The sequence below is a fragment of the Oncorhynchus mykiss genome, chromosome 6, assembly GCF_013265735.2.
Source record: "Oncorhynchus mykiss isolate Arlee chromosome 6, USDA_OmykA_1.1, whole genome shotgun sequence".
NCBI lineage: Eukaryota > Metazoa > Chordata > Actinopteri > Salmoniformes > Salmonidae > Oncorhynchus > Oncorhynchus mykiss.
The window spans coordinates 56,892,320-56,918,766 of NC_048570.1; the positions used below are offsets into that span (position 1 = coordinate 56,892,320).

Here is a 26,447-nt window from a genome sequence, read left to right on the forward strand (position 1 = left end):
AAGCATGTGACAAATATTTGATTTGATGAAGACTTTTTATTCCAAAATAAATACATTTAAAAAACTATATTTTTGAAGGTTCCCATGAGGACTTTTCCCAGCCTCAACACTTTGGCAAAAGCAAACAGAACAGCGTCTGTAGACACCTCTGTGGCAAAGCAACAGCTCCGTTTTTTTAGGGGGGGAATACCAGTACTGTAGGTCAAAATAAGGAAAGTCACAGTGGAGTGCCAAAACACAGAGTTGGCTGGGAATTGTGTATTTAGGGTTTAACATTACTGTATTGAATGACCATTTCCTTGTCAAGATTGTGGGATATCTTTTTAAAAAAATGTATATGCATTGGCAGAGAAATGTATAACTAACAGAAGCAGACTCCAGTGCTGCCTGCAACCTTTGAAATACAGGTCTAGTCTTCGTTTTGCTTGCTCCAACCTGTCCCTTAACGTTTGTGGGTTGGTGAGAAAGACAAACATGTCTGGTCATTTTCAGCACCAGAGCCCATGCTTCCCAAATTGTCTAGTCAGGCCTCTCTCTTGTCCAATGGTAATCATAATGGAGGCTATACTCATGCCACATAAGGCCGTCAGACTCCCAGCAGGAGAATGGGCCTATCCTAGGCCTAAATTGAAAAGGTTTCCTGCTTTTACAAATTGCAGTAAATCAAGACACCAGTAGGAGTCCTCATGTAAATAAATTAGCTAAACTTGCAGTTCAGGCTCTCAACAGAGATCTGTAAACTGTGTTCCCCTACCATGAAATGTACTTTGACGCAAGCAAAAATATGTTCAGGAAATGTACCTTTTCTAGTTGACTCGGATATTTCAACACATTATGCCTTCATATTTTCTTCAGAGAAAAGGGCAAATAGTCAGAGACAATTTTAATATGAATTTTTAAAATGTTTAATTGTACATAAACAAACCAACCAACCAACCAAATAGGGATCACAATTTTGGCTCACAAAATGACTGCTTATTGAGTGTGCACTTAGCTTCACGCCTGTGGAGACCGTGTTATCCTTAATCCAAAACATTTAAGACAATATCGAAATGAAATTATTTTAAAAAGCAACTGTTTTGGCCATGTAATAAATTCAGCAATGTCTATGCCTCACAGCAAAATCACAACATTGTAAAACAAAACAAATATAAAGAAAACCATTTAATTGAATTCAACTAAAGGAGACTTCACAGAAATGCATTATTTTATCAATTAATATTACAGCTGTACAGACTAAGGTTTGGTCATGTGGCAAGTAAGCTCTACATGGTTGAACTTCTTTGAATTTCAATGTCACATTGTGAAATATAATAACTTTGTTCAAGTAGAAAAGGCAAAAACTGTACAAACCAAATTTTAAATAGAAAATTTGTCACTTTGTACCAATAATAATGCTAAAAATATCCAACAGGTTTCTTTTTTAGGATCACATTTAAACTCAGACCTAGCAGCTGACAAATCTGGAAATACAAATCTATCACAATGTTAAAATGAAATGAGCCCAGTCAATCCAATTACAATTTGTCTATTTTTTCTGCAGGTCAATTAATTTTAGGAGATTCCATCCAACACATTTTTTGTTGAACAATGGGAGATCAATAACCCAGAGAAGTGGTTTTTAACGGTGAAAATAATTAAAGGGTAGTTCCGAGTACAGAACACCTGACAGTTCTATGATGTGGGAAGAGGTTCCATTTCTAAGACCCAACCCTGGTTTGAGAAGAGGGCCCTGACGTTAACCAACAGGGATGGAGCCATGTTTTAACAACTGCAAAGACAATGGTTTGTATAGATGTGGACCACTTAAATGATGACAGTAGAAGGGATTCATTTTGCCCAAGTAAAGCAAATTGACAAGGTTAATGCACAACGACACACACTTAACACGGCAAAAGTTATCAGACAAAATCATAAGGTCAGATAAAGCATCACTTCACACGCTACAGACTGTGCCAATGCAATACATCTATATTAAAAGACAAGGTATGCTAATAAAACCTGTGCTCTCTGGGAGTAAAATACAAAGTTTATCAGGACCTGCATGAAAAGGTAGTGTTTAGCCTTTATTATGAGACAAAAACAAATCACTGAAAACACTCCCAACCCAACATAATTAATCCTGAAGTAGCTACAAATAAACCTTTAAGGGCACATGCTTTATAACCTGGTTTTAATGCATGAGATCTTTGATTTTGTTGTTTGACCTAGTTTGGGGACTACTTGTACAGAAAAATCTAAATCTTTTCAACACCTAACTTCACCTCAAATCCTAATGTAAAATATGGGTCCCTAAAATGAGACTAAACACACACATGAAAACCTACGAGGTACAACCCACCACATTAACGTTGAAAAAGAAACCAACACCTACTTTTTGTTGCCCAGATCATAACTTCAGTGGGTAACGTGTAAGAGATAAATGTGTCCAACAGTATCATTTGGCACTCGTTTATTCATCTTTTTTTCTTTCTATAAACAAAAAACTCAATCACATTTTGCTGAGGATTACAGTGCAGTTACAAAAAACGTGCATGCTAAATATATATTTAACTGTGAAAAGAAAAGAAATTCTGCTAATTTAGTATATTTTATTATTCAGACTAAGGATGATTTCCACACAAAAGGAAATTAAAACATTATGTGCCTGTGATGACTTCACACACTGAAAGACAAAAACGGTGATTCAAGTGTATATCGTTGTCACTCCCAAAAAATTTACCATCATGCCAACTAGCCTAGCACAAAATTACAAAGTCATCCCCAGTTCAGCAAAATGTGACCAAAGACATCCTAAAAAAAAGTGTATAACTTACAAGAGAAAAAACACCCAAACACAGAAGTCGTTTCTATAAATTGATTGGTTGTTTTCAGACACAAAACAAAAACGTAGGTTGGGGGGCGCTAGGAAGACCGCTCAAAACATAATGAAAAAAAGAAATGAGTTTACTATCAAGGTAAAAATTTAACAAAACAAAATTAAACAGATTTGGAAAAATCGAGTGGTTATGTCAGTAAGTTCTAGAAAAATAGATTCTCTTTTTTGCTTAAAACAATACTCATGTAGCTTTATACATTGATTTTCTTGGCAGTCTTTCTAGCGCACCCTACTGGGAGAGAGAGAAACACGGAACCCCCCCCCCCCCCCCCCCCCAATAAATGCCAAAAGGTCAAAAAGGTGAACATTTCAAGCGTCAGAGAGGTGCAGAGGACAACGAACTGGACGATGAACTTTTGACGTCACATCAACATGCTAGGCAAACGATGAACAAACGGGCACGAAGATATCTAGAATAAAACAAAACAGGGAGACAAACCTAGGTTAAAGCAACAACAGAAAAAGGAGAGGGGAGAAAAAAGAAAATCATGAATGATTATCTTTGCATGGGGAAGGGAGGAGGTCACTACCAGATACACAATCTAAACACAGAACATTTAATGTGAGACAGAAGAGGTGAAAGGGTGAGAGGACGGAGGGGGAACACAAGCAACATGCGAACAGAGAATTGAGGTGAGAACTTACAGGACACAACACGAGACACCACACTGACTGCCTACTACTGTACAGTCAACATTTGTGACTTAGTATTACGTTTGAGGATTTTTAATACTGTAGTCAAAAATAAAAATGAAAATAAATAAATGATCAGAAAATAATCCTCCCAAGGGGTTTAGTGCCGTCTGTCCCAATGTGCTTTTATAATTTCCTAACTGATTGTAAAAATAAAAAAAAAAATGATATTCATTGCTTGTAATGAGTCACCTGGGTTATGAGCCAGCAATATTAGATGAAGTGTGCTTTGATATAATGATCTATGAGAGCTGATTGTCAACTAATCTCAATTGACATTTCTCTTTGGATGTTGTGCTTTATCTGTTCATAATTCCATCATATGCAATGCAACTTACATCCACAGCAAAACAGTGAAGTACAGTATCTGGCAAGGAGGTACCTTTTTAAATAAGAGTCAGTTTGCCAATACAATACAGAAAGGGTAAGTAAAGACAGCGCAAACAAACTTCAGACATTTTATATAACAAATTAGTAAAAAAGTTTAACCTATAAAACTTTAAGACTACATTAGTCTGTTTCACTTTGTAAACAAAACAGCTTTTCTGTGTGTTTGGCATCTTCTCATGTTACCTCTACCATAATCTGCTGCTATTCTTAAGGATTCGTCTTCTGTACGCTTACTCAAAATGATGCCTTTCATACGAAACAAAATGTATGAGATGTACAGCAAAGTTTACAGTGATGGTTTAGTTCATATACAACAACTATGAACAACTATGTGCTCCCATCAGTTGAGATTCAGTCTTTGGACTTATTTTAATGGCAGCAAATACCCTTGACTTAACCCTGCTTAAGCCTATTTTCTCAGTTGGTATTGTTATGCACATGGAAATAATAGTTAAATAGGCACACATCTATTCTTAAAATGTAAGGGGACAACTGTTTCGAAATCTTTAGCAGCTCTGGCAAATCCTACTCATTGACAGTTGTATACAAAATTGCCACTTGTTGCACATTAACAATAAACACTTGAATAGGGCTACACAGGTCAGTAGTTTAACCCTCACATATTTAAATATAGTAACCAACGTCACATTAGGATTCTACAAAATACTGTTGAAGATTCTTGAAAACGATCATTTAAATTCAGAGAAATAATGTAGGCAATAAATAGTTCCCGACACTCCGGAGAAGTATAAAACCCCTATAAAAATAGAAAAGGCATAATAGTTTTGTAATATACATCTGGACAATTGTTTATTTTCCATTTCCATAAAAACACTTCATAAGATAATGGAAGTCTAAGAAACTGATTACTGCGTTTGTTGTAGTGATAAACATTTATTTAACGTCGCCAAATCATGAAATGCTAGCGTTTTTAGTCAATAATAAATACACACAAGGGAATAAAAATCTGCAGGGAAGCCAGTATTTTGAGTGAGTAGTCTCATCTAACCAGCTCGGAGGTAGAGCAGACTACTTAAAACTGCGGATGACGAATAATGACAAAACATTTGGGTTAACACAGAGGATAAATAATAATCAAATAAATTAGAATGTCTACTTCGAGCATTATTTTTGCATCAGTAATTAGTAGAGACGGTTGGATCATTTAGGATGAATCTGTCAAAATGGTCCGACGGTGCACTTTTTTTTGAACATCTTTTCTAGAACACTCACTATTGCTGCAAGCCTAAAATGCCAAGTGATATTCCATTTAGTGTTAGAAGTAGGACTGAAATCGATTGAATGTGAAGTTTCTAAATGGGGCGGAATGCTCGTTTGAAGTTAAAAGATCGTGACAGAATAGAGACTAAGTTATTGCCACTCTTAAAATCCCTGTGAAGGGCAGCATTAAGACAGAAGGCCAAATTTACACATCTGACAGGTGGGGAATAAAATGACTTAAGCCAGATGACACCATAGTGGCTGTGTTCATTCAAACTTAAAAGTAGGACCCAATTATACCTCCCTTCATATACATTCAGCACAGTATCTGTTAAATGATGCAGGACCCCATATTCTCTATCAGATATCCAATTGAAAAAAAAGGGTGAAGTATTTCAGATAAACTACACTACATGCCTGAAGCAAGGGAGTGGCGTTGTGACATTGTCTTGAGACAAATCAAGAGGTTGGCAAGTTAAATATCTCATAAAACCATCCAAGGCAATACTGATGACGTCTTACAAATCAATTCATTCAGAGCTGTAAAAAAGTATATTTTGCGCCAAAATATAATGTTGAGGAAAGAAATTCAAGCTTCTTGTTGGTTGTTGAATAAATAAACAAACAAACAAAAATATAAATAATAAGTAAAAGCCTACAGTATGCATTGTATTCCTGGTAGAGCATCACAAAGAGACTTCAGGCAACTTATACAAAATAAAAAATAGAAAAGGTCTCGTCTGCTGGAGTGAAGTACATGTAGATACGTACATGTAGATAATTGATCATTTCAGTTGGCAAACAGCTATTGTTTTCTTGCCATTATCCGGTGCATGGTCTGTCCATCCTCATTTCAAAAAGGCAGTTTTCTGGAAGGCTCCGCATCACGCTCAGTGTCCTAATGTACTGTATCAGTTTACGAATGTGGATGGTTTGGTTATGATGGGATTCATTTAAGTGGGGCCAGGAGGCATGGGGCAGGATAAGGTGGTGGTGGATGCAGGAGTAAAAAATTAAGGGGATATTTTGGCAACTGGCTGTCATTCTGCAACATCATTATGACTTAAAACTTTTACACAGAAAACTAATGACCACCTTAACTTAAAAAAATACAATTATGTTTAAAAACAAACTACTTCAAAAACCAAAACAGAATGTAAGTGTCCAGTTTCAGTTGAGCAAAATATACGTATCATTTCACATGTTTTTTTGTTTTTTTTCTGCTTGCGTTTGTTAATACAGAGAATAAAAAGGATTGACCCCAGCAAAGTGGTCATCTTGTCATGCGTAAAGGGAGAGGGAAGAATGAGGAGAGGGGTAGGGGTTTGCAGCAGCGTTTTAGTTTCTTATTTCACACACTCCACTTACCAGAAAAAAACATTTCCTAACCAAGTCCAATTGAGAGATAAAGCGCTCAGTATGGCTTGCTGTCATTTTTGGATCGCTTCAGCTGCACCTTTAGTCGCTTCATACCAATTTGGAAACCGTTCATCGACTGAATGGCGGCCTGAGATGAGACTGGATTGTCGTAACTCACAAAGCCTGTAAGAGAATCCAGATAAAAGTCACATGCAAGATACAAATCAATCCTTGCCTTCATAATAAGAACACACTATATTCACAGCCTTACTAGTGATGTGCTGTTTCCCCCATCCTCCAGCTTACCAAAACACTTGCTGAGGTTGGTCTGCTTGTCAATGAACACCTTAGCGGAAATAACGTTGCCAAAGGGCATGAACATCTGGAGCAGGTCCTGGTCTCCAAACTCCTGGGGGAGGTGGTATATGAACAAGTTGGCTCCCTCAGGGCCTTAAGAGAGCAGGAAATAATTTATTAAAACATCTGACACCACAAGATGACAATGGATACAACTAAGCCAGAGGCAACCATTTTATTTTTGACAGATTAATAGCATTTCAAAATGTTAGCCGAGGAGCCTTTTGATACGGATTTCTGCTCATTTTAAAATGACATTTTCAACAACTAGTACTGTGAAAACATTTCAGAGTGTTGCAATTAATTCTTACCCGTGCTCCGACTGTCGCTTGCTGTAGCAGCATATTTAAAACAAGACAGAACCCTCAGCAGGTGACAATACATATTTTCACCAATATGCCACATGAAGGTCACATCACAAATGATTGAACCTAAACTCTTAATATCCCTTGCACTAGTACTACATTCAAACATCAATCACAGCGTAGCATGAGATCCCTGTAGAGCAGACATTTGAGTTAACACAAATCTCCCCATCCCCACTCCAACAAATCTAATTTATTTATATAGCCCTCCGTACATCAGCTGATATCTCAAAGTGCTGTGCAGAAACCCAGCTTAAAACCCCAAACAGCAAGCAATGCAGGTGTAGAAGCACGGCGGCTAGGAAAAACTCCCTAGAAAGGCCAAAACCTAGGAAGAAACCTAGAGAGGAACCAGGCTATGTGGGGTGGCCAGTCCTCTTCTAGCTGTGCCGGGTGGAGATTATAACAGAACATGGCCAAGATGTTCAAATGTAACCCTTTTATGCCCCATCTTCATCCCCCTACTTGCCTTCCTTCTGGCTCCCTGCAGCACTGACACTCTGTTGGGAGAGCAGGCTCTGGTTGTAGAGGCTGGGGAGGGCAGCAGCAGCGTACTGCTGGATCCCGGAGTAGGCCTGGGTAAGGGCTTCCATGGTGCTACCAGTTCCGTTCGACATGCCGCCGCTGCCTAGACCACCGTTCAGGGCTGCCATCCCTAGACACAGGAGCTCTGTTACAAGATTAGGGCTAGAATACCTTGAATATGTATCATGCACTATTCACATTTGAGATAATATATTTGTTGTACATTAATTCATACAAATAGATGTTTGAGTCTGCTAACCTGCAAGTGAGCCCATGTTGAGGCCAGCTCCAGCCCCTGCGGCCAACGACTGCAGCGCCCCTAAAGAGGCCATGGGGTTCACTGAGTTGTTGTTACAGGAGGTGGGTGATGATCCTGCTGTGGAGATGAGTCAACCCCAAAACAATTAATCACCTAGAGGAAAACTCTGCTAGTAGGACTTCAAAGTCTTAATTCACAGACCAGGGAACAGAATGAACGCAGAGACAAGGGATGGGGAAGGCAACAGGAGGAAAAGTTCACGAGAAACAACAGTGTTTACAGAGGCAAGTCCGTGGAACGAGGTTAAAGATGCATACAGGTGAGGGGGTGAGAGATAAGAAGTGTGACCAACCCTTGTAGGTGTCCCATGATGAGTGTGCTTGCTGTCCAGTACCCGTACCTGAGCTGGTGAGCACACTGAGGGGACTGCTAGAGGTGGTGAGAGCGCTGCTGCCCGTGGCCTGTGTGGCGCTGGCTGCCGCTGCCAGAGCAGCCAGGTTCTGCATGGCATTCAGCCCTGAGACACATGCATAATCGGCACTCAATACGGGCCATGGAACCTAGATCTCGCTTAGGTCAATATATAGGCTACACCGAGTCGAAACTAGGATCATGCAATCACTGTTTTTGTTTTACAGCATGTGAAGCTTAAAGCAGAGAGTTGCGGGTACCTTTCCAACACAATCTGAAAATGGGTGCGATGGGAGGCAAAAGTACAAACTTAGCAGCCCACACAATCAACACAACAAGAGCACTGGCCAAAACACACAGAAAGCAGATACCCCACAGATCACTGCATTGTTGTAAGTCAAGAAGGGGATAATGAGCTAACTTTGGTAAACATTTTGAACCAACTCGGATGAAGTTTAAATATGAAGTTAAAGCAGGCTTTGTAAAATAATTGTAGCTTGCCCCATGACATACCCCGTGGTTATCATATTGGAATGAAAAACATTAAATAGCTCAGTTTTTGCCTTGATGAATTCGATCAGTAGCCACTCACTGCAGCAGACACACTGCTAGAAACCAGATAAAAAAAAACACCAGTTTGTGTGTTCGTGTTTACGTCTGGAGTTTCCTGGTGGCAGCGCGTTTCAACTCAAAATGTGATTAATATATGAGAAGCAGGATTTTAACATGTTCCCTCACCACTGCTTGACACAAACACACCACACTGAACAGATTACTTGGGAGTTCAGGCATGCAGGGAATGATGCACGTAGCAGTATCAATAACGCACATCTTCACCAGGCACATTACTGATGGCAGTTGGATGAGGAGGAAAATACATTTAGCATGCGGGTGTAAGAATGGAAAGTGGGGAGAAGGAAGAGAGGTAGGAAATGTCTTTGTTTTTACCTGACATACCAGACATGGGGTGAAGGTTGTTGAGGGTATTCCCAGAGGTGGCAGACTGCTGGAGGAGCTGTAAATAAAGCTAGACATTACACCAAAACAGAGAACACAAAGGGTCAGGACTGCATCCAGGACTGTGCTTTCAGGAAAGAAATAGAAGAGAGAGACAGAGTGGGGAAAAAAGGTAAAGTGGGTCAGGAGGACAGATGAAGCGTAAAAGGACAGGAAAGAGCGGAGGTGTCAATGTTGGTGATGAAGAGAGAAAGAATCACAGAGAAAAGAGGTGAAAAAAACATGACGCTGAGAAACACTGAGTGGGATGAAATGGGAATTAAGAGGAAGGCAAGACAGTGAAGAAAAAGAAGAGGTTGGAAGATATTCACAGCACACCCATGGAGCAGCACTAACAGCATTGTAGAAAGCTCTGCCGTCTATATTGGAATGGCCACATAATTGGAGGGTCAGAATTAGAGAAGCCAATTGAAAACATATCAGGTCTTTAAATGAGACTAGATGGCCATCCAACATAGATTTATATTTGCATCGTTGCCAGTTATCTAACATCCTTCAAGAAACACAGCAAACCAAATATTAGCAAGGAGGGGAGGGAGGGATGGAGCTGGCTGGTTGCAGAAAATGGGTCTTCATCTAACATGTCAGATTAAGGAAATGGCCCAAAAACTTATACAAAAGTATAAGATAAATGTGTCTACTCCCTAAGGTCAGGGGGAATACTTACGAGGACAAACTAACAACGTTCAATCCATGGAAACCATATGTCAAATTAAGTCCTATAACAAATTGACAACCTCCAGTTGGCACTGTACGGTCAATGCTCTAGAGCAGGGGTGTCAAAACATATGGCCTGGCCCGCAAGGTGGTCCAATCTGGCCCGCAGGTGGTTTGTAAAAAATAAAAATAAGGAATCAAATCACGTTATTTGCCACATGCTTCGTAAACAACAGGTGTAGACTAAAAGTGAAATGCTTACTTACGGGACCTTCCCAAAAATGCAGGGATACAAATAGAGAAATAATAGACAACTAACACAAGGAATAAATACACAATGAGTAACTATAATTTGCCTACATACACGGTGCACCAGTACAGAGTCGATGTGCAGGGGTACGAGTTAATTGAGGTAGATACAGTTGAAGTCGGAAGTTCACGTACGCTTAGGTTGGAGTCATTAAAACTTGTTTTTCAGCCACTCCACAAATTTCTTGTTAACAAACTATAGTTTTGGCAAGTCGGTTAGGACATCTACTTTGTGCATGACACAAGTAATTTTTCCAACAATTGTTTACAGACGGTTTATTTCACTTATAATTCACTGTATCACAATTCCAGTGGGTCAGATGTTTACATACACTAAGTTGACTGTACCTTTAAATAGCTTGGAAAATTCCAGAAAATTATGTCATGGCTTTAGAGGCTTCTGATAGGCTAATTGACATCATTTGAGTCAATTGGAGGTGTCCCTGTGGATGTATTTCAAGGCCTACCTTCAAACTCAGTGCCTCTTTTTTTGACATCATGGGAAAATCAAAAGAAATCAGCCAAGACCTCAGAAAAAGAGTTCTAGACCTTCACAAGTCTGGTTCATCCTTGGGAGCAATTTCCAAACGCCTGAAGGTACCGCGTTCATCTGTACAAACAATAGTGTGCAAGTATAAACACCATGGGACCATGCAGCCGTCATACCGCTCAGGAAGGAGACATGTTCTGTGTCCTAGAGATGAACGTACATTGGTGCGAAATGTGCAAATCAATCCCAGAACAACAGTAAAGGACCTTGTGAAGATGCTGGAGGAAACAGGTACAAAAGTATCTATATCCACAGTAAAATGAGTCCTATAATCGACATAACCTGAAAGGCCGCTCAGCAACGAAGAAGCTACTGCTCCAAAACCGCCATAAAAAAGCCAAACTACGGTTTGCAACTGCATATGGGGACAAAGATCATACTTTTTGGAGAAACATCCTCTGGTCTGATGAAACAAAAATAGAACTGTTTGGCCATAATGACCATGGTTATGTTTGGAGAATAAAGGGGGAGGCTTGCAAGCAAGCTGAAGAACACCATTCCACCGTGAAGCACGGGGGTGACAGCCTCATGTTGTGGGGGTGCTTTGATGCAGGAGGGACTGGTGCACCTCACAAAATTGATGGCATCATGAGGGAGGAAGATTATGTGGATATATTGAAGCAACATCTCAAGACATCAGTCAGGAAGTTAAAGCTTGGTCGCAAATGGGTCTTCCAATTGGACAATGACCCCAAGCATACTTCCAAAGTTGTGGTAAAATGGCTTAAGGACAACAAAGTCAAGGTATTGGAGTGACCATCATAAAGCCCTGACCTCAAATCCTATAGAACATTTGTGGGCAGAACTGAAAAGTGTGTGCGAGCAAGGAGCCCTACAAACCTGACTCAGTTACACCAGCTCTGTCAGGAGGAATGGGCCAAAATTCACCCAACTTATTGTGGGAAGCTTGAGGAAGGCTACCCAAAACGTTTGACCCAAGTTAAACAATTTAAAGGCAATGCTACCAAATACTAATTGAGTGTATGTAAACTTCTGACCCACTGGGAATGTGATGAAAGAAATACAAGCTGAAATTAATCATTCTCTCTTATTATTCTGACTTTGCACATTCTTAAAATAAAGTGGTGAACCTAACTGATCTAAGACAGGGAATTGTGGAAAAAAAACTTCCAACTTCAACTGTATGTACATATAGGTAAGGATAAAGTGACTAGTTAACAGGGTATATGATAAACAGTAGCAGCAGCACATGTGATTCGAAAGAGTTAGGGCAAGAAGGGCCATTGCAGATAGTTAAATATTTAACCAAATAGCTACCCGGACAAACTACTTAGCAGTCTTATGGCTTGGGGGTAGAAGCTGTTCAGGTCCTGTTGGTTCCAGACTTGCATCGGTACTATCATCAAGGACATCAACCACCCGAGCCACGGCCTGTTCACCCCGCTATCATCCAAAAAGCGAGGTCAGTACAGGTGCATCAAAGCTGGGACCGAGAGACTAAAAAACAGCTTCTATCTCAAGGCCATCAAATTGTTAAATAGTCATCACTAGCCAGCTACCACCCAGTTACTCAACCCTGCAGCCCTATATACATAGACATGGAATCACTGGCCACTTCAATAATGGAACACTAGTCACTTTAATAATGTTAACATACTGCTTTCTCATATGTATATACTGAGATAGGCTGTATGTTCCCAACATAAGCTTTGATGATTGATACCGCAGAGAAGCAAGATTTAGACATTGCATATAATTTAACAGTTCCATTTCACGTCATGCTGTTTCTATAAATCATGTATTATAATTTACCGGTTTCTTACAGTTATTTTTCCCAGGAAAGGGGAGTGGTTTTGAGCAGTAAATCTCAGTAACCGGGTTTCCGCCATTCAACCCTAATCGATACCGCTTGCCGTGCTGTAGCAGAGAGAACAGTCTGACTTGGGTGGCTGGAGTCTGACAATTTCTAGGGCCTTCCTCTGACACCGCCAAGTATAAAGGTCCTGGATGGCAGGGAGCTCGGCCGCAGTGATGTACTGGGCAGTACGCACTATCCCTGTAGAGCTTTGCGGTCAGATGCCAAGCAGTTGCCATACCAAGCCGTGCTGCAGGCAGTCAAGATGCTCAATGGTGCAGCTGTAGAACTTTTTGAGGACTTGAGGGCCCATGCCGAATCTTTTCAGCCTCCTGAGGGTGAAGAGGCGTTGTCGTGACTTCTTCACGACTGTGTTGGGTGTGTGTGGACCATGACAATTCCTTAGTGATGTGGACACCCAAGGAACTTGAAGCTCTCCACTACAGCCCTGTCAATGTGGATGGGGGCGTGTTCGGCCCTCTGTTTCCTGTAGTCCATAATCAGCTCCTTTGTCTTGCCGACATTGAGGGAGAGGTTGTTTACCTGGCACCACACTGCGAACTCAATATACTTTTAAATCAGTAAAACCACATTAAAACTGTAGAAATTATAATGGATCTACATTCAATTTTGACGGCGATTAAATATAACACATTTTCAGTGCGTCCCTCCGGACCTCTATGTAAACCGAATGCGCCCCCCCGGGGCAAAATTTGTTTGACACCCCTGATCTAGAGACTGTCTAAACCAGTCTGCCAAACATCAGTGCATTTTAATGTGTCCCAGCTGTAACCCCTCATCTTTCTAGAACAAACCTGCGATTGTAGCTAATTGCAGCCCAAACCTTAATTTGCTTGCAAACACAAACAATAAGCTAAGCGTTGTCTTGAATAACTACCTCGCAAAATTTGAACCAAAAAAAGTGCGTCAATTTCTAAACTGGAACATTAACAAGGGCTTCAAGCCAAGCCACGGGTCTTTCCAAAGCTCTGCTGGGGATGGTGCAAGAGGAGGTGGTCACTTACTGCCAGATACTGTGGGCCCAGAGAGTTGAGCCCGGTCAGATTCCCCCACATTGAGGCAGCGTTGAGCTGCTGCATCTGCTGCTGAAGCTGCTGGGCGATGCGCTTCTGCTCTTTGTCCTTCTGCGTGTCGGCAAATTTCACGACGATGGGAGACGAACAGCCCTAAAAATTCGGTAGACAGCAATTGGTGTCATTTGAAAACAATCTTCGATATTCCTCCAGCACAATAACAGCAATTTCAAAGTAGCATTACTTGAGCAATGGGCCCTTTAGCGAGCCAATCATATAAGGGAAAGAGGAAAACAACAGGTTATTATTATGTTATACTAAACAAAAATATAAAAACGCAACATGCAACAATTTCAAAGATTTAACTGAGTTACAGTTAAAGGAAATGAGCAATTGAAATAAATGTATTAGGCCCTAATCTATGGATTTCAAATGACTGGGAATACAGACATTCATCTGTTAGTCACAGATACCTTTCAAAAAATGTAGGGGCTTAGATCAGAAAACAAGTCAGTATCGGGTGTGACCACCATTTACCTCATGCAGCGCAACATCTCCTTCGTATAGAGTTGATCAGGCTGTTGATTGTGGCCTGTGGAATGTTGTCCCACACCTCTTCAATGGCGGTGCGAAGTTGCTGGATATTGGCGGGAAGATCCCGTCGATCCAGAGCATCCCAAACACACTCAATGGGTTACTTCTGGTGAGTATTCAGGCCATTGAATAACTGGGCCTTTTTCATCTTCCAGGAATTGTGTACAGATCCTTGTGACATGGGGCCGTGCATTATTATGCTGAAATATTAGGTGATGGCGGCGGATAAACGGCACGACAGTGGGCCTCAGGATCTCATCACGGTAACTCTGTGCATTCAAATTGACATTAATAAAATGCCATTTTGTTCATTGTCCGTAACTAATGCCTGCCCATACCATATCCCCACCACGGGGCACACTGTTGACAGCGTTGACGCCGTACACGTGGTCTGCGGTTGTGAGATCGGTTGGACGTACTGCCAAATTCTCTAAAACAATGTTGGAGGTAGCTTATGGTAGAGAAATTAACATTCAATTATCTGGCAACAGGTCTGGTGGACATTCCTGCAGTCTGCATGCCAATTGCATGCTCCCTTGAGAATCTGTGGCATTGTGCTGTGAGACAAAACTGCACATTTTAGAGTGGCCTTTTATTGTCCCCAGTACAAGGTACATCTGTGTAACGATCATGCTGTTTAATCAGCTTCTTGATATGCCACAACTGTCAAGTGGATGGATTATCTTGGCAAAGGAGAAACACCAACTAACAGGGATGTAAACAAACTTGGGCACACATTTTGAGAAATAAGCTTTATATGCATATGGAACATTTCTGGAGTATTTTATTTCAGCTCATGAAACATGGGATCTACACTTTACTTGTTCCGTTTATATTTTTGTTCAGTGTAGAGTCTCTGTTTCTGAGGGATGGGAGGTGTTCAGGTTCAATGCTTACCTCCATAGTTTGTGATTGATGCATGGATTTGATTGTTGACTGTGCCATCTGTCTTGCTGTAAAAGTGATAAACGCACAACCTGCAGAAGGGGAACATCTCGTAAATGGTTGACATACATGGTCCTGACTCCTGACAGCATTTAGAAACAGATAACAGAAAGCATACAGCCCAGATTGCAGCATGCTATGGAATCTGGTAAGTTGTTTTAAGTCTTGTTTTAGTTGAACAGCCCCCAAAAAACACACTTGGAACAGTGTTAAACAGATATTTGGATCATCAATTACTAGAACTTAGTCAATATGCTACATCTAGAATTTGCAAGTAATGACCTTGAGAGTGGCACATTTTCTGTGAGAGGATTTTGTATGGAAGATGTGTGGGATTTGTCAACGAGAGGACAAATGAGTGCAATTACTTATCACTCATCTGTTTGCAACTATTTTAGAGTGAGTGTGTATGTACCGCATGTAGAGAGATTAATGTTAAAACAACAACAAGTCCTTACAGTATAACTGATAGAGTAAATGTGTTTGGGTGCGTCTTGAAGGTGTGTGTGTGTGTGTGTGTGTGTGTGGATGACGATGAGGATGAAAGGTGAACTGAATCTGCCTCACCACGGCTCAGTCCATCCGGCCCACGTAGTATTCTACATTCCTCGATCTGTCCGTACGGCGAGAACATAAGTCGGATGTCATTCTCATTACACTTTTTCGATATCATCCCTATGAACAACTTCCTGTCTTCCACCGCTGAAAGAGACAATGAGGAAGAAAAGGTTGTTTCATCAAACAATGACCAACGGCGGTAGGGCTTCAACGTAAAAAACAAATTACCACACCATCCAACAGTCTCCACTGCCTGCAGAGATGTAGCTATACTCACCATTATTCTTCTCACTGTCAGCTGGCTTCATCTGAACGGGGTGATGCATCTGTTGAGGAAAGACATTGAATTTAAAGGAAGCAAGAAGTGCTGACAGAGACTGCCTTGATAGGTATGAATGGATATGTGTGGAAGGCATCCCTATAAAATCTGCGATGGGGAGAAGGCAGACAGAATCGCAGAATCCAGACATTAAAACGGAATTCAACAATATTCAAAAATGTATTGGACTTAGTAGGGAATCAACTAAATGTATTGCAAATTATTTAAATTTGCCCAAGTTTATCATAAAACATGAACAGAGTGCATCAGTGATGGGTATTTCCTGCAACTTTCTGAAGAAGCAACGAGAATTTCCCCTGACTGTATGTGTGGCACGCGCATCTACCACTTTGTTAGGCATTAACAATGATGCAAATAAGTATTCCGGTAGATGGAAAGGCTTTCCCAAAAACCTTCTCAATTAAATGTCAACTACAGTGCCTTGCGAAAGTATTCGGCCCCCTTGAACTTTGCGACCTTTTGCCACATTTCAGGCTTCAAACATAAAGATATAAAACTGTATTTTTTTGTGAAGAATCAACAACAAGTGGGACACAATCATGAAGTGGAACGACATTTATTGGATATTTCAAACTTTTTTTTTTTTATCAAAAACTGAAAAATTGGGCGTGCAAAATTATTCAGCCCCTTTACTTTCAGTGCAGCAAACTCTCTCCAGAAGTTCATTGAGGATCTCTGAATGATCCAATGTTGACCTAAATGACTAATGATGATAAATGTAATCAAGTCTCTGTATAAATGCACCTGCACTGTGATAGTCTCAGAGGTCTGTTAAATGCGCAGAGAGCATCATGAAGAACAAGGAACACACCAGGCAGGTCCGATATACTGTTGTGAAGAAGTTTAAAGCCGGATTTGGATACAAAAATATTTCCCAAGCTTTAAACATCCCAAAGAGCACTGTGAAAGTGATAATATTGAAATGGAAGGAGTATCAGACCACTGCAAATCTACCAAGACCTGGCCGTCCCTCTAAACTTTCAGCTCATACAAGGAGAAGACTGATCAGAGATGCAGCCAAGAGGCCCATGATCACTCTGGATGAACTGCAGAGATCTACAGCTGAGGTGGGAGACTCTGTCCATAGGACAACAATCAGTTGTATATTGCACAAATCTGGCCTTTATGGAAGAGTGGCAAGAAGAAAGCCATTTCTTAAAGATATCCATAAAAAGTGTTGTTTAAAGTTTGCCACAGGCCACCTGGGAGACACACCAAACATGTGGAAGAAGGTGCTCTGGTCAGATGAAACCAAAATTGAACTTTTTGGCAAAAATGCAAAACGTTATGTTTGGCGTAAAAGCAACACAGCTCATCACCCTGAACACACCATCCCCACTGTCAAACATGGTGGTGGCAGCATCATGGCTTGGGCCTGCTTTTCTTCAGCAGGGACAGGGAAGATGGTTAAAATTGATGGGAAGATGGATGGAGCCAAATACAGGACCATTCTGGAAGAAAACCTGATGGAGTCTGCAAAAGACCTGAGACTGGGACGGAGATTTGTCTTCCAACAAGACAATGATCCAAAACATTAAGCAAAATCTACAATGGAATGGTTCAAAAATAAACATATCCAGGTGTTAGAATGGCCAAGTCAAAGTCCAGACCTGAATCCAATCGAGAATCTGTGGAAAGAACTGTGAACTGCTGTTCACAAATGCTCTCCATCCAACCTCACTGAGCTCGAGCTGTTTTGCAAGGAGGAATGGGAAAAAGATGTCAGTCTCTCGATGTGCAAAACTGATAGAGACATACCCCAAGCGACTTACAGCTGTAATCGCAGCAAATGGTGGCGCTACAAAGTATTAACTTAAGGGGGCTGAAAAATTTTGCACGCCCAATTTTTCAGTTTTTGATTTGTTAAAAAAGTTTGAAATATCCAATAAATGTCGTTCCACTTCATGATTGTGTCCCACTTGTTGTTGATTCTTCACAAAAAAAATACAGTTTTATTTCTTTATGTTTGAAGCCTGAAATGTGGCAAAAGGTTGCAAAGTTCAAGGGGGCCGAATACTTTCGCAAGGCACTGTACAAAGTAGCCTATGCTTACCTGGCAGAATGAGATTATTTGCATCAATCCAGTATTTATTTTGCAAACTCTATCATCACATCTGCTCTACAAAAACAGCCTCTTGCTAGGTGCCATTGAAAATAAAGGGTAAATACACACCAAAATCTAAATAAAATGTAGAAAATCTAGACCTCAAAAGCAGTCTCCTGATGTTGTTTAACCATTGTTGTCAACTTATAAAATAACTAAATGGGATGCTCTATTTAAACTGTGATTTTGAGAGGGAAAACCTGAAAAAAGGGGGGAAATGGAAACCTGTAAAAACTAAATGGAGAAAAGGGAATTTGGGAGAAAAAAATATTTTATAGAGCCCTACATTGAGATAAAAGCTGAACAGCAGCACTGACTGTTGTACTAGAACCTGGCAAGCTACCCAATACTTTGCCTATTCGATTTACTGATGAAGTTAAAACTTCCACCAATTCTACTCACCCCAGGGAGAATTTTCATGTTGTGAAGGGCATTTTGTGCTTCCAATGCTGATTTGCGAGCGTAATATGTTATGAAACAACAACCTGTTTGGAATGGGATATAGACAGTTGTTAGACAACAAAGTAAATGACACTCAATTTTAAAATGACATTGATAGAGTATTGGTGGGCGACCGAAAGTAACCACCACAGTCCCCCCCCTGGAAGCCTCTTCCCCGGAGCTAAAAAACATTCTGTACATGCGCTACTTCACACACACATCCCCCTCCCTTCACGTTTCTCTCCCTCCTTAGAACCCTTCCTATCAACCAATTTGATCGACATGATGTAAGCTAGCCTACATCTGAGTCTAATTTCTGAACAGCTGATATAAAAACCTGGGATTTGAACAAACATCCCCAAAATATATATACACAATACCAGTAAGAAGTTTGGACATCCACTCATTCCAGGGTTTTTCTTTATTTTGACTATTTTCTACATTGTAGAATAATAGTGAAGACATCAAAACTATGAAATAACACATACAGAATCCCATAGTAACCAAAGAAGTGTTAAACATAAAAATATTTGAGGTTCTTCAAACTTTCCACACTTTGCCTTGATGACAGCTTTGCACACTCTAGGCCAGGCCTGGGCAAAGGCCGGCCCGGGGGTCGTATGCGGCCCACTACCTGATTTAATATGGCCCGCGGAATTATGCTCAGATCACAAACGTATTTGTTATTCAAATTAAAAGCCCAATGAATACCTCGCCTTTCTGTAATGATTTAACTCACATTGCTTGCGGGACATTTAATTTGAAGGCACGTATAAATAACTGCATGAGGACAGACAGTGACTGACAGGCTGACACACACACACACACACACATCACAGTTACAAATAGTAGCTAGCTAGAAATTGCGCAAAAATTTGTTTTTCAAAGATTTAAAAGAAAAGGAAAGCAGACAATGAACGTAGGGTGTTCCAGCGAGTGGGCATAAAAATATTTCTTCATTGCAGTATCAGGGAAAGCTGTGTGCAAACAGAGCATCGCTGTCTTGAAAGACTACAACTTGTCCTGACACTTCCAAACGAAACACGCAGAGAAATATAGGAATGTCTTCTGAGCAGAGGGCAAGGGCATCGAAAGAGTAGCTTTCTCAGTAGCAAAAGCAGCAAGGACTTCTCACAAAACTGAATTCAGCAAATGACGGAATTGCGAGAGCTATCTATGCATCTTTAATTATTATTATTTTTTATTTTTTATCTTACTTCCAGGTATTTTCTTAACTGCATTGTTGGTTAAGGGCTTGTAAGTAATTATTTCACTTTAGGGTCTACACCAGTTGTATTCGGTGCATGTGACAAATACAATTTGATTTGAACTGTCCCACAAAATTGCCAAACACGGCAAGCCATTCGCTGAGGGCGAATTCATTAAAGAATGTTTAATTGACTCTGCAGCAAAACTTTGCCCCGACAAGAAAGAGCTGTTTGAAAATGTTTCCCCGTCAAGATGAACAGTGACAGTGTGTTGAGGACATCGCAGAGAATATGGAACAACAGTTGAAAGACAAGGTAAAGGATTTCACCTATTTCTCATTGGCCCTGGATAAGAGCACTGATGCACGTGACACGGCGCAGTTGTTGATATTCTTACGAGGCATAACCCCAGACTTTGAAATTACAGAGGAGCTTGTATTAGTGCAGTCAATGAAGAGCACAGCCACATGGAAAGATTTATTGGAGGAGGTTAATAAGTGTGTGAGTTTTAAAAAGTTAGTGTGACTGACGGGTGCCCAAACTTCACAGGAAAAAATGTTGGCCTTTAGAAAAGGATACAAGATCAAGTAGCTGAGCTGAACCCAGATCAGAAATTTATTTTCCTGCATTGCATTATTCATCAGGTGCTCTGTAAATGTGTTCTGAAAATGAGCCATGTTTTAGATAGCCACTAAAGTGGTAAACTTCATAAGAGCAAAATCTTTAAACCACAGGCAGTTTGTCTCACTGTTGGAAGAGAGAGTTAGGTCATGCAGATACCACAAACGTGAAATGGATGAGTTTGGGGATGGTGCTTAAAAGAGTGTGGGACCAAAAGTCAGATCTGGCTGAGTTTTTGCAAATGAAAGGAAAATGTGGATTTCCCTCAACTGCAAGATAAAGAATGGTTGGCTGATGTTGCCTTCACCGTGGACATCATGGCCCTCATGAATGAACTGAATTCCAAACTACAAGGGAAGGGCCTTTTTGCACATCAGATGTACAGCCTTGTCAAAGCCTTCCAAGGGAAAATGACTCCTCCTGACCCGCCAAGTAGAAGCCAACAATCTCCCCCACCTTCCGACACTACTAGTCTGTTCCTATCAGATGACCAGTGGGTAAACATCGCCGCTGCGTGCTTGAACGGTGAGTTCTCATTGTTTTGAGGATTTCAAAGTGCTGAAAAATGACACGGTTGGTTTCCTCTCATTTCACCTTCAAAGTGGATAACGCTCCCACTGACCTGCAATCTCTCGATGAACAAAAAACTTCCCAAAGATTAGGAGTCATGCTCAGAAGATGTTTGTACTGTTTGGGGTAACCTATGTATGTGAACAGACATTTTCAGTGAGGAAATATAAGATAGCTCATCTCTTACTGACTCTCACCTCTCAGAAATCCTGCGCATAGCAACATCAGAAACTATATCTGACTTCACTGCTCTAGTCAATGCCCATCAGAGACTTCACTCCTCACACTGAGTAGTTTAAATGTAATGTTGAGCTCTCTCTTTCTTTTTCTTGTGCATACCCGTTAACAAGAGTTTTGTCTGTGGTGCTGAATGCACAGTGTACTTTTCCCTTTGTGTAGTTCATTGCATGTTTAATAATGAAAATACCTACCAAAAAGAGAACATGGATGTGGTTTATTTCTGTGCATGTTAAAAAAAGACATAAGTAGCATATCTGATTGTGATTTACAGTAGATATATCTGTCAACACAGCCATACACATGATGCATAATTCTGTAATATGATTCTGGCCCACGACGGCAAAAATATATTCTAATGTGGCCCTCCATGGAAAACAATTTCCCAGGCCTGCTCTAGGCATTCTCTCAACCAGCATCATAAGGTAGTCACCTGGAATACATTTCAAATAACAGGTCTGCCTTGTTAAAAGTAAATTTGTGGAAATTATTTCCTTCTTAATGCGTTTTGAGACAATCGGTTGTGTGACTAGATGGGGGTGGTATTCAGAAGATAGCCCTATTTGGTAAAAGACCAAGTCCATATTATAGCAAGAACAGCTCAAATAAGCAAAGAGAAACGACAGCCCGTCATAACTTTAAGACATTCATTTTGGTCAATCTGTAAAATTTCAAGAACTTTGAACGTTTCTTCAAGTGCAGTCGCAAAAACCATCAAGCACTATAATGAAACTGGCTCTCATGAGGACCGTCACAGGAAAGGAAGACCGAGAGTCACCTCTGCTTCAGAGGATAAGTTCATTAGAGTTACCGGCCTCAAATTGCAGCCCAAATAAATACTTCAGAGTTAAAGTAAGTGATATCTCAACATCAACTGTTCAGAGACTGCGCGAATCAGGCCTTCATGGTCAAATTGCTGATAAGAAACCACTACTAAAGGACACCAATAATAAGAAGAGACTTGCTTGGGCCAAGAAACACGAGCAATGGACATTAGACCGGTGGAAATCTCTACTTTGGTCTGAAGAGTCCAAATTTGAGATTTTTGGAATCAACCGCCGTGTCTTTGTGAGATGCAGAGTAGGTGAACGGATGATCTGCATGTGTGGTTCCCACCGTGAAGCATGGAGGTGGTGGTGTGACGGTGCTTTGCTGGTGACACTGTGTGATTTATTCAGAATTCAAGGGACACTTATCCAGCATGGCCACTACAGCATTCTGCAGTCATATGCCCTCCCATCTGGTTTCATTTGTTTGTCAACAGGACATTGATCCAACAGACCTCCAGGCTTTGTAAGAGCTATTTGACCAAGAAGGAGAGTGATGGAGTGCTGCATCAGATGACCTGGCCTTTACAATCATCCGACCTCAATCCAATTGAGAAGGTTTGGGATGAGTTGGACCGCAGAGTGAAGGAAAAGCAGCCAACAAGTGCTCAGCATATGTGGAAATTTCTTCAAGACTGTTGGAAAAGTATTCCAGGTGAAGCTGGTTGAGAGAATGCCAAGAGTGAGCAAAGCTGTCATCAAGGAAAAGGGTGGCTACTTTCAAGAATCTCGAATATAAAATACATTTTGATTTGTTTAACACTTGTTTGGTTACTACATGATTCCATATATGCTATTTCATAGTTTTGATGTCTTCACTATTATTCTACAATGTGGAAAATAGTCAAAATAAAGAAAAATCCTTGAATGAGTAGGTGTGCCCAAAACTTTGACTGGTACTGTATATATATTTTGTAGGCTCATTTAGGATGTAGGGTAAAACTCTCGGTCTGTTGTAACTAAGGATATTGCAGTTGCACAAGTAGGGCGCAGTTTAAAACTTTGTATTGGAGCAAAACCAATCTGCGTTTTAACCAATTAACATACATCTGTTAAACTGAAAAAAATATCATATTTTGACTGGCAATCGTCCTCCAGCTCAGACAATGTTGCAAAAAAACAACATTGAATCGCAATTTTGACTGCCTGTCAGTCCAGCTTGTTTGATATGCTGTGGTAGCCGAGGAAGTAGTAAAGTAGAGAATATCGCAAATAGGCAGAAGCTTAGATTGTTTAGCTATCGGAAAGAGGATTCCAGAGAATTCAGCAACACAGCCAATACATATAAAAAAGGCAGGGAATTCTGGATAGGGTGAGGAAGTGTAATGGACACCTCTTGTGAAGAACTCAAGACAGCACTGTCACCTTTGCTCTGTGGGGGGTTTTGACTCCTGTCACGCAACACATTGATTTCGTAGACGGCGCCGTAAGGCTCAAAAAGCTCCCGCAGCTGTTCCTCTGCCCAGGACCGTGGGATCTGACCAACGAACATCTTGATAGCATCGATGTCGGGCTGGTCTGGGTGGTCCAGGGACCCATTCATCTTCTTTGCCCTGAGAGAGAAAGAACGGTTGTTATAATATGGCTACATGACGTGAACTAGGGCAAAAGAAGCTACATTTAAAAGCATAAATAACAATTGCATAATACACTAGGCAACTGGAAGCTTCACAAAATGGTGTCTTCTGAGCAAGGGCTGTTTTGCAGAAAGGTACAATCAAGTGTAGACTATTTCAGTAGCACTGCATAACTTGTAGTCAGGTAAAGTTGTAAAGTGTCAGTTGAAAGAGGTGACGTGACTGAGGAAACATTCTAAAATGCATACAAAAACATACGGCACCAAATGCATACTGCCAGCAGAGAAATTACCTATGCAACTAAGACCAATAGTTCTAAAGAGATCTTGAATGTGACATTTGTTTTGAGAGATCTGATCTTTCATAACCAAACAATGATTTATTTCAGGTAATATTGAAGGCTGCACAGAACAAAAGAACATCAAGACCATCCTTGTCAAATCCATAATGTGAATGAATTAATAGATGATAATATATATATGAATTTGTGCAAGCACAAACCAACTAGGTTTTCAGTTGACAAACACCTACCTCCATATCATCGGAGAAATCTAATCAAGACCGTCTAACCTAATAAAGTAGTCAAATTCTGACTAGGCTAATTCTATTTTTATGCATTCAGACACCATATTCATTGTTAAGGCCAATATCGCATTTCAAACACAAATGTAAGACGGATTTATTGAGATTGCACAAAAGATTTCAAATAGGACAGGAATATTTCAAGTAGAGGTCGACCGATTATGATTTTTCAACGCCGATACCGATTATTGGAGGACCAAAAAAAGCCAATACCGATCGATTTTTGGGGGGAATAATGACAATTACAAAAATACTGAATGAACACTTATTTTATCTTAATATAATACATCAATAAAATCAAATTTAGCCTCAAATAAATAATGAAACATGTTCAATTTGGTTTAAATAATGCAAAAACAAAGTGTTGGAGAAGAAAGTAAAAGTGCCATGTAAAAAAAGCTAACGTTTAAGTTCCTTGCTCAGAACATGAAAACATATGAAAGCTGGTGGTTCCTTTTAACATGAGTCTTCAATATTCCCAAGTAAGAAGTTTTAGGTTGTGGTTATTATAGGACAATCTCTCTCTATACCATTTGTATTTCATATACCTTTGACTATTGGATGTTCTTATAGGCACTTTAGTATTGCCAGTGTAACAGTATAAGTTCCGTCCCTCTCCTCGCCCCTACCTGGGCTCGAACCAGGAACACATCGACAACAGCCACCCTCGAAGCAGCGTTACCCATCGCTCCACAAAAGCCGCGGACCTTGCAAAGCAAGGGGAACAACTACTCCAAGTCTCAGAGCGAGTGACGTTTGAAACGCTATTAGCGCACACCCCGCTAACTAGCTAGCCATTTCACATCGGTTACACCAGCCTAATCTCGGGAGTTGATAGACTTGAAGTCATAAACAGCTCAATTGCTTGAAGCACAGCAACGAGCTGCTGGCAAAACGCACGAAAGTGCTGTTTGAAAGAATGCTTATGAGCCTGCTGCTGCCTACCAACACTCAGTCAGACTGCTCTATCAAATCATAGACTTAATTATAACATAATAATACACAGAAATACGAGCCTTAGGTCATTAATATGGTCTAATCCGGAAACTATCATCTCGAAAACAAGACGTTTATTCTTTCAGTGAAATACAGAACCGTTCTGTATTTTATCTAACGGGTGGCATCCATAAGTCTAAATATTCTTGTTAGATTTCACAACCTTCAATGTTATGTCATAATTACGTAAAACTCTGGCAAATTAGGCAGCCCAAACTGTTGCATATACACAGACTCTGCGTGCAATGAACGCAAGAGAACGGTCTTCAGAAATAGTCTTCACAGAGTTTGCAACGAGCCAGGTAATATTAGCAGGCAATATTAACTAAATATGCAGGTTTAAAAATATATACGTGTGCATTGATTTTAAGAAAGGCATTGAAGTTTATGGTTAGGTACACATTGGAGTAAGACAGTCCTTTTTCGCGAATACGCACCGCATCGATTATATGAAACGCAGGACACGCTTGATAAACTAGTAATATCATCGACGATGTGTAGTTCACTAGTGATTATGATTGATTGATTGTTTTTTTATAAGAAGTTTAAATGCTAGCTAGCAACTTACCTTGGCTTCGTACTGCATTCGCGTAACAGGCAGTCTCCTCGTGGAATGCAATGTAATCAGGTGGTTAGAGCGTTGGACTAGTTACCTGTAAGGTTGCAAGATTGAATCCCCGAGCTGACAAGGTAAAAATATGTCATTCTGCCCCTGAACAAGGCAGTTCACCCACCGTTCATAGGCCGTCATTGAAAATAAGAATGTGTTCTTAACTGACTTGCCTAGTTAAATAAAGATTATTATTTTTTATTTTTATTTTTTAAATCGGCCAAATCGGTGTCCAAAAATTACGGAAATATTCAGACCCTTTACTCAGTACTTTGTTGAAGCACCTTTGGCAGAAATAACAGCCTTGCGTCTTCTTGGGTATGACGCTACAAGCTTGGCACACCTGTATTTGGGGAGTTTCTCCCATTCTTCTCTGCAGATCCTCTCAAGCTCTAT

General features: G+C 40.4%; 1 protein-coding gene across 44 annotated transcripts in view; it reads right to left on the reverse strand.

Annotated features, from left to right (window-relative positions):
* Positions 1–889: 889 nt before the first annotated feature.
* The window catches only part of LOC110526187 (CUGBP Elav-like family member 1), a 53,909-nt gene continuing 28,351 nt past the window's right edge, over positions 890–26,447 (reverse strand). For 7 of the 44 annotated variants that reach the window (XM_036980529.1, XM_021606930.2, XM_021606904.2 and 4 more), the window contains 13 exons: positions 23,652–23,839; positions 18,785–18,867; positions 16,216–16,264; positions 15,948–16,082; positions 15,333–15,412; positions 13,833–13,994; positions 9,407–9,485; positions 8,400–8,564; positions 8,048–8,164; positions 7,733–7,933; positions 7,210–7,230; positions 6,848–6,991; positions 890–6,724 (listed from right to left, as the gene is read on the reverse strand). In XM_036980529.1, coding sequence (XP_036836424.1) covers positions 6,597–6,724; positions 6,848–6,991; positions 7,210–7,230; positions 7,733–7,933; positions 8,048–8,164; positions 8,400–8,564; positions 9,407–9,485; positions 13,833–13,994; positions 15,333–15,412; positions 15,948–16,082; positions 16,216–16,264; positions 18,785–18,867; positions 23,652–23,829 — 1,542 coding nt within the window. In that variant the 5' untranslated portion in view covers positions 23,830–23,839 and the 3' untranslated portion in view covers positions 890–6,596. The remainder of the gene's footprint in view (positions 6,725–6,847; positions 6,992–7,209; positions 7,231–7,732; positions 7,934–8,047; positions 8,165–8,399; positions 8,565–9,406; positions 9,486–13,832; positions 13,995–15,332; positions 15,413–15,947; positions 16,083–16,215; positions 16,265–18,784; positions 18,868–23,651; positions 23,840–26,447) is intronic. The other 37 variants (XM_036980520.1, XM_036980535.1, XM_036980519.1 and 34 more) reach the window with 32 other exon arrangements.